The sequence below is a fragment of the Natrix helvetica genome, assembly GCF_964273705.1.
Source record: "Natrix helvetica genome assembly, chromosome: 4".
NCBI classification, from domain to species: Eukaryota; Metazoa; Chordata; class Lepidosauria; order Squamata; family Natricidae; genus Natrix; species Natrix helvetica.
Window position 1 is genome coordinate 14,778,558 of NC_138550.1, and position 8,762 is coordinate 14,787,319.

General features: G+C 42.4%; 1 protein-coding gene across 1 annotated transcript in view; it reads left to right on the forward strand.

Moving 5' to 3' along the window:
- The window catches only part of CNTN5 (contactin 5), a 354,084-nt gene extending 346,248 nt beyond the window's left edge, over positions 1-7,836 (forward strand). The window contains exons 22-23 of the mRNA XM_081951235.1: positions 2,829-2,997; positions 6,207-7,836. Coding sequence (XP_081807361.1) covers positions 2,829-2,997; positions 6,207-6,310 — 273 coding nt within the window. The 3' untranslated portion in view covers positions 6,311-7,836. The remainder of the gene's footprint in view (positions 1-2,828; positions 2,998-6,206) is intronic.
- Positions 7,837-8,762: the final 926 nt, after the last annotated feature.

Consider the following 8,762-nt stretch of genomic DNA (forward strand, 5'->3'; position numbering starts at 1 on the left):
TTCCCTTGAACAACTCATGTCCATCAATGTCTCAGCATCGAACTAATCCTATCCTCCCAATGCAGACCATTTTCACTGAAACACAGACTTCAACAAAGCAGCAACTTGTATTTGAGGGAGAGACTAAAACTGAATGAAATTTGTGATTCTATTTTGCATAGACTGATGCTCAACCAGGGACTATAAACAGGGCAATATGTGCTGTTTGATGCTGTTAACACCACCCCATCTGGCTATTAATTGGAGCAGACTGCAGCAAAAGCCATACTGACACTTCAATTTTGACAATATTTGCAGTAGGATTTAAGGAAATGCAGAAGCACGGGATGTCATAAATGCCATTAAAATTAATATTTTCTTTATAGAGCAGAAGTGCAAACACAGAGATTTGTTATGATTGTGTTGGGGATATCCAACAATCTGTGCTCAAAACATCTGTTCATCTTTTTTTTAAAAGGGTCTTTACCAAGATTTCAACTTCCTTGTATTGCTGGAAATGATTGTTGGGCCACATTAAAAATATTATATATATATTCAGTCTTATTGCTTGATTTCTCCCTTTATTTTCTGACACTTCCATTAAAATATGGGGGGGGGGCATTTTTTCTTCTTCTGGGACCATTGTTTTTCTTTCATCTCCAAGGCAGATGAGGCACAGTGGTGATAGGGTGGTTAAGCTAAAAACCTTTTGTTTGTTTGTTTGTTTGTTTGTTTGTTTGTTTGTTTTGCTTCAGAATCTGGGATAGGTTAAGCAATACTGAAGGGAAAGGCCCTTTAGAAACCACATATATCTGTTTGGCTTTTTAATTTGCTTTTTTAAAACCTGGAATATCGTGCCACTGAATGTTAGTGGGCAAATAGGTGGGGTATATAAAATCATTAAAAAGAAAAGAAAAAAGTTGCCAATCCTTCTATTGAAGAATTACAATCCATTCTTGTTAGAATTTATTATAAGTTATAGATTTGGTTATGCATCTTCTCCTGAGTTTCCCTCTTTTATTTCATTTTGCCTCTTGCCCTTTCTTATTTAATACCTGTTATTTCGGTAATGTTCAATAGAGGGCAGATGTTATATCCACCAGCACATTTATTTTCCAAATGGGACATATACAGAATGTTTCTCATGTACTCCTTGCACCCATCCCAAATTGTTGCCTTTAGAACAGTGTTTTTAAAACCTGACAGTTTTAAGATGTGCAGATTTCAACTCTCAGAATTCTGCATGCTGGTTGGGGAATTCTGGGAGTTGAAGTCTCGTATCTCAAAGTTCAAAAAAACCCCACTGCTGTAGACATTTTCAAATCCATAACAACCATATATTTCAAAACCTGAGTCCTGATTTATCAGAAAGCATGAAAGCAAAAATTGACATCCCCCCGCCCCTCCCTCCCTCCCTCCCTCCCTCCCTCCCTCCCTCCCTCTCTCTCTCTCTCTCTCTCTCTCTCTCTCTCAAAGAGAATAGTGCATGGGTGATGGAATTTTATTTCTTCTTTCTGTTGGATTTGCTTTTTATCTCCCAGCAACTAGGCTCAAAGAAACACTACAGCAATTATTGCAGCAGCCAAAACAAGCTAAATAATAAAATAATCCTAATAACAAATCCAGTTCTAATCCTCTTTATAAATTCCACAATTACTGGTGGTTTGTTTTTTAATGTGCAGCTTTGTGTCCATATTTTCCTTTTCTTTTCCAGACTTTCTGCTTAGTCCTACACTGTCAACTACAACCACAGCCAAAATGGAAAGTGTCTGGTTTCAAAACAGCCAAAAAGAGTAGAGTAGAGCAGAGCAAAGCAGAACAGAGCTATTGCAACTTTAAATATGGTTTCTAGCTTATACATCTAGTAGAATCCATCCTGTTGTGGCTTATTTAGCAAACTATGGTTCTCAATAGGCCAACATGTGAAACTTGCCTATTACTTTTATGACAGGACAAATAGACAATAGTATAGCATGACAAGATAAGCCAACCAAGGGTGCAACAAATGCTTTGCTGCTTTTTTTGTTGATGGAAACTAATCAAGGAGAGAGCCAACCTAGAACTAAGGAGAAATTTCCTGACAGTTAGAACAATTAATCAGTGGAAACTCTTGCCTCCAGAAGTTGTGAATGCCCCAACACTGGGAGTTTTTTAAGAAGCAATTGGATAACCACTTGTCTGGAATGATATATGGTTTTCCTGCCTCAGCAGGAATTGGACTAGAAGACCTCCAAGGTCCCTTCCAATTTTGCTATTCTGTTATTGGTGTATATCCGTGATGGCGAACCTTATGGCATGTCTGCCTAAAGTGGCATGCAAGAGCCATGTTGTCTGACACACGCGGCCTTGCCCATTGCACTTCCGGGTTTCTGGCGCACATGCAGGCACGAGGATCAGCTGGTGTGGCAGCTCCATAAACTGGAAGAGCTGGTCTTCCGATTTCCGTGTTGGCCAGCTGATCGTTGCGCAGGCATATGTGCCAGAAACTGGAAGAGGAGCTGCCCAGTGAGCATGCACACACCAGAAGTTCTGGTTTCCAGCAGGCTCATGCACACCGGGCAGCTCCTCTTCCCAGTGGCTTCTCCAATGAGCGCATGCACTCCCTTTTCTGCACTCGGTGCCGAAAAGATTCGTCATCACTGGAGTATATTGTATATTATTTCCCTGAAGTGGTCCCTTCCAGTTCTGTTATTCTGTTATAGAACTCCTGTGAAGTCACTAAAAGAGACACTTCATTAGCCAAATAAATCCTAAATTGCTTAGTATTTATCCTGTTGCTGTTTTCCTGCATTTGAGTTAGATACCGATTGAATTGCTAGAGTTCTACAATTCTCCCTGTTCTCCAACAGGTTTTGTTTAGGCAAGAAGGACACAGCAATAGCCAAGTAATTGAAACACAGAAAACATCTGCAGTGGTGCTTCTCCCTGACATAGGTGTCTACATCATAGAAGTCTGCGCAGTGAGTGAAGGAGGAGATGGCACCCCAAGCAGCCAAATCAGGATACCATCCTTTTCAGGTAAGGCGATGATCACAATTAGGCTCTCAGCAATTACATTCTTAATCTGCTGCCATGCTTAGCGCCCTTATCAAACGCTAGGCTATCAAACTGAATTCCCTGGGAATTTCTACTAATGACCGATCAGACTTGATATACTGTTAATACAGTATGTTTAGATCATGGGTGTCAAACTCGAGGTGTCACATTGTCATCACGTGACGTATTGGGACTTTTTCCCCCCCTTCGCTAAAGTGGGGGCAGATGTGACGTGGTGTGACTCATCCGGCCCACAGGCCACGAGTTTGACACCCCTGGTTTAGATACTCTAAGCACAGTTGGTCCCCGACTTACAGCAATTCATTTAGTGACTGTTCAACAGCATTGAAAAATGTGACTTGTGACCATTTTTCACAGTTAAGAACTTTGCAGGCTCCACCATGATCAGGTGATCAGAATTCAGATGATTGGCAACTGGGTTCGCATTGATGACTGTTGCTGAGTCCCAAGATCACGTGGTCCCTTTTTGTGACCTTCCGACAAGCAAAGTCAATGGGGAAGCCAGATTCACTTAACAACTGGGTTACTCACCAGGGTTGAAATCAGCCTAACGTCACTACCGGTTCACAAATGTGAGCGCGTGCGTGCTTCTGCGCATGCTCAGAGCATCAAAAACGGGACATGATGGTGTCTGGGTGGGTGGGCAGAGCCTCTCGCCACCACCGTTACCAGTTTGAACAAACCAGACAGAACCGGCTGAATAGCACTACTGTTCCTAACTTACCAACTGCAGTGATTCACTTAACCTCGGTGGCAAGAAAGGTGGTAAAATGGGGCAAAACTCACTTTACAAATGTCTCACTTAACCACAGAAATGTTGGGCTCCATTGTGGTCGTAAATCGAGGACTACCTGTATCTCCGTTTCAAGTTCTATGTTACAAGCTATTCATCGCAGGCTGTCATTCAATCACACTTCGATATTGGCATGTTAGGGTTAGTGTCTCAAAGGTGCTTTTTTCCCCTCTCAAAAGGCAACTGGACTGGAGCTTCACCAATTCTGGCTGAGAACTGAGAGCTTCTCAGCCAAGAGGCTGTTTTCACCAATAAAAATCAGTCCAGTTGCCATTAGAAGTGGTGGTGGGGAGAACCTTTGAGACAACTATCACCTGGATGACTGAGAATCTCCATAGACAGAGTTGAAGGCCATTAGAACAGATCTTTGCCATAGACGTGATGGTGTAATTATTGTCACTATAATCATAGGACTGGTGGCTAGGGTTATTGTCTTGTTATATTTATTTTTTGTGGATTATTGTTTTGCTTGATAGTTTCATCTGTCGGAGTTTGTAGCGGTCCAGCCAGCACACAAACAAATAATTCAGCAGGATTCATTATATGGAAGAACCTTCTTTACATACAATAATATAAAACATGATGCATGTATACGATACCCATGCAGCTCTTGCAACGTGGTAGAGAGGGGAAGATAGCAAGTACCCGAAGTGGTGTTCAGCTGGTTCGGACCGGTTCTGGTGAATTGGTACCGTGTTTCCCTCAAAATAAAACAGTGTCTTATTTTCTTTTGCCCCATGAAATATGGCCTTGGGCTTATTATAGGGAAGGGCTTATTATTTTCTGGGGCAGGTGAGAAATGAGGCGCATCTTTTACCTTTCCAGCTCTGTCGCATTCCTCACCATTGTGCTCAGGGAAGCGGCTGGTAAAAAAAACCTCTTCTCGCGAGTTCAATCAAATATCTTGAAATCACGAGAAGGGTTTTTTTTTTACCAGGGATTCCCTGAACACAATGGTGAGGAACGCGACAGAGCTGGAAAGGTAAGAGGCGCGCCTCGCGGCCCAACACTGCCCACCTCGACCCAATGGTAAAGGCAGCCTGCCTGGTTCCCTTCTCCGCCGTCCCTTTAGCGAGGGGTGACAGCTGGGGAGGGGAGAAGCGAGGCACACCTCTTACCTTTCCAGCTCCATCGCATTCCTCACCCTTTCGCCCATTGAATCCCCTTGTAAAAAAAACCTCATGAGTTCAACTCACCAAGATTTTTTTTTACAAGGGGATTCAATGGGCGAAAGGGCAAGGAACACAACGGAGCTGGAAAAGTAAGAGGCACGCCTCGCTTCTCTCCTCCCCACCTGTCACCCCTCGCTAAAGGGACAGCAGGGAAGGGAACCAGGCAGGCTACCTTTACCATTGGGGTGGGCGGGGTTTTTTTGCATGAGAAGGAACAAGCGGGAGGGGGTGATCGCATTGCTGGCCTGCCACTGTTTTTGCGGCGGGCTCTTTTTGAGCGGGAGGGAAGGGCAGGAGGTGGAAGCACTTTGCTTCGCCTGCCACTGTTTTTGCGGTGGGCTCTTTTTGCATGAGTGGGAAGGGTGGGAGATGGAAGCACTTTGCTTCGCCTGCCACTGTTTTTGTGGCCAGGCCTCTTTTTGCCCCACAAGCTGTACCGGTAGGTGGAAAAGTGGTAATGGCGGGGACCGATTGCGCATGCGCTTAAATAGTTGGGGGCGGGCTTATTTTCATGGGAGGGCTTATTATGGCGCATGCTCTGAAAAGCCCTATTGGGCTTATTAGCAGGGCATGTCTTATTTTCGGGGAAACACGGTAGTGGAAATTTTGAGTAGTTTGGAGAACCAGCAAATACCACCTCTGGTTGGTCCCACTCTCCCGCCCTCGGCATTTCCTGTCCTATATTCCCTTGCTATTTAGCTCAGCTGATTCGTGTGGATTGCTGCGCCTCAGCTGAGCTAAACAACAGCTCAGCTCACCAATGCAGACACCAAGGGTTGCAAAGCACGTGTGTGCATGCAAAGCATGCTCTCATAGAACCGGTAGGAAAACATTTGGAATCCCACCGCTGGCAAGTACTCTTAAGCAAAGACCAACAAACTCTCACACAGCACACAACAGTTAAGCTAAGCCACGCCCAGGCTCCAAGCCATCTCGCCTTACTCACGCAACAAATCATGTGTCTCAGTCACCAAACAGTTCCCATTGGCTCACTTATTGCCATGGCCATTCCAGTTCATAAATTCTTATTCACCGACATCATCTTTGCAATGTTATTATATTTTGATGTTCTCAGTAAACCACCCTGAATCTGTCTGGTTCAGAGACAGAGGAATATAATAAATGAATATGATGATCCAGAGTACCATTGTTATAGTAATTAGTTCTTTTTTCTTCTTCTTCTTCTATTGTTTCGATCCCACCAGGTGGAAAAGTCACAAATTCTCAATCCAGGCTAAATGCTTTTACCACTTCTTCATCAACTGTAACATTTCTATTGGTATTGATGGTCCCTTCAACGTCGTGGTGAAGGATGAAGATGGAAGACTTTTATATCATTTCTCTGGTTGCTTTAGCGTGATAACACCGACCAGGGAGAAAGCAGAAGCCTAATTATCAAATTAATCTCAAAGGTGCTTTTTCAGAAAGCAACTGCGCTGTGTTTTCTTTTCCTGAGGAAGAAGAAAAAGAGGTTTTGCTTTTCATCCAAGAAGCTTCATCGGTTCTTGGATGAGAAGCAAAACATCTTTTTTTTTCCCTCAGGAAAACAAAAATAGTCCATTTGCCTTTTGAAAAAGCACCTTTGAGACAATTGTGACTTGGATGACTGAAAATCTCCACAGAGCTATCAAAGGAATGTTCCAGAAATACATCTAGTGAAGCAGGAAGAATATGGAAGGAAATAACACAAAAATAATCCACCAGGCATCTTCTCTTTGGTTTCCATAAATGTCGTCTTTGGGAGAGGGATGTTTTCGCCCGATAGAAAATATGCAGATTCTTTGATATAAACTTTTGTAAACGAATGGGAATTACGTCCAATTTTATTTAGCTTTTTAATTGTTTGTATATTAGCTAGCATCAAATCTTATACCCTTAGTAAATTAAATGACCGGGACAGTGCATCCATTTTGTTTGCACTGTGAAGGATTTTAACAATTTTAAGAATATATATATATATAAATATTTGGATTCTAGTGAATTATCCCTCCCCTTCTCTGATTTTTGAGTTTTGTTTTACTTTTTTACTTATCAAGACAAAAATGCCATGATGTGACCCGGTTTCAAAAATAACCGTGGCTAATGTTGCCTTTAAGAGAAAAAAAATGATATAATTATGATGTTTGGTATAGTATGGTAATTTTGCTTCTGTTTTCTTCTCCGTTTGTATCCTCCATGCCCATCATAAACCAATATTCCAGATCGAAGTAAATCTGAAGCATATTGAACTGAGACTAAAACTGAGGCCTCTCGTTTTGTACTAGATATTGTCCACTACAATAAGGGAGAGGAAAAAAATGGCTTATTTTTTAATAGCATAACTGTACATGATAAGGGAGGGCAGGTGATACTGAAATCCTTGTTGGACACTGAATCCGAGTCTTCAGCCATTGCTAACTGCAAGTATGAAATTAATGAAGAGAGACAAAGCTGTTCTCCCCAAGCAGCTTTCTGTCTTTAGACCTTTATTTTTGTAGTTCCTTTTTGTATGGTTCTGTACTGTCTATATTTGGTGATTTAGCAAAATGGTATCAATAAGCATTTCAAGATTGGAACGATGTGGTGTTGCCTAGATTGTCCTTCATAATGAACCAATGGACATTTTTTTAATGTCCAAAAATGAAAAGGAATATGGTTGGGCAAAAGCTTTTAAGGTTCTCAGGCTTAAGAGTCAAAGCCTTTAACATTTCCATATCCAAGATCTAGCTTCAAAACTGCCTGTAGCATTGGATCAACGTTTAGTTCTTATCATCTCCTCCTCCTTCTCCTCTTCCTTCTCCTCCTCCTGTTCCTCTTCCTTCTCCTCCTCCTCTTCCTCCTCCTCTTCCTCCTCCTCTTCCTCCTCTTTCTCTTTCTCCTCCTCCTCCGTTTCTTCCTTTTCCTTCTCCTCCTCCCTCTCTTCCTTCTCCTCCTTCTTCCTCTTCCTTCTCTACCAACTCCTCTTTCTCTTTGTCCTCCTCCGTTTCTTCCTTTTCCTTCTCCTCCTCCCCTCCCCCTCTCCCTTCTCCTCCTCCTCCTCCTCCTTCTCTTCCTCCTCCTCCTCTTTCTCCTCCTCTGTTTCTTCCTTTTTCTCCTCCCCTCCCCCTCTTCCTTCTCCTCCTCTTCCTCCTCCTTCTCTTTCTCCTCCTCCTTCTCTTCTTCTTCCTCTTCCTCCTCCACTGCCCCTTCCCATGTCCCTGTGCACGTTATTTTCCCATTTTTTCCATATGCAACTACTTCTGTACCAAGGCATTCTATCACAGTGGGGCTGAAAAGGGCTCATGAGAAAATAGATAGTGCCAGAGAATTTGAATAAATGAATACTAACATAAAGCTTTCCTGCACATACTTATGAGATCTAGAGGTAGCTTCATTATGCTTTCTTTTTTCCAGAACATGTTCTGTAATGAAACTTTATATTAAGAGAAACTTTTTTCTCTCTTTCTCAACCCCAACCCAAATATTTGCACCCTGAGGTTTGTTTGTTTTTAATAGTGGTCTTCCCATCATTGCTTCCTATTATCTTCAACCAGCCTATTTCAAGAGACTGGGAGGGGGGGCAAGATGGGGGGGAAGCCCTATGATATTAAATTAGTAAAAGAAATTTACTTTAGAAGAGAAATATTTTCCCAATGCAGATTGTGGAAAATGCTCACAGGCACAGAAAGACTTGACTTCGCATAACCAATAATTTGTATTGACAGCACATTCCACTCTTACTAGAATTTGCTTTTGAATACAGAATACAAAATAATAGAGTTGGAAGGGACCAGTGGTGGGAT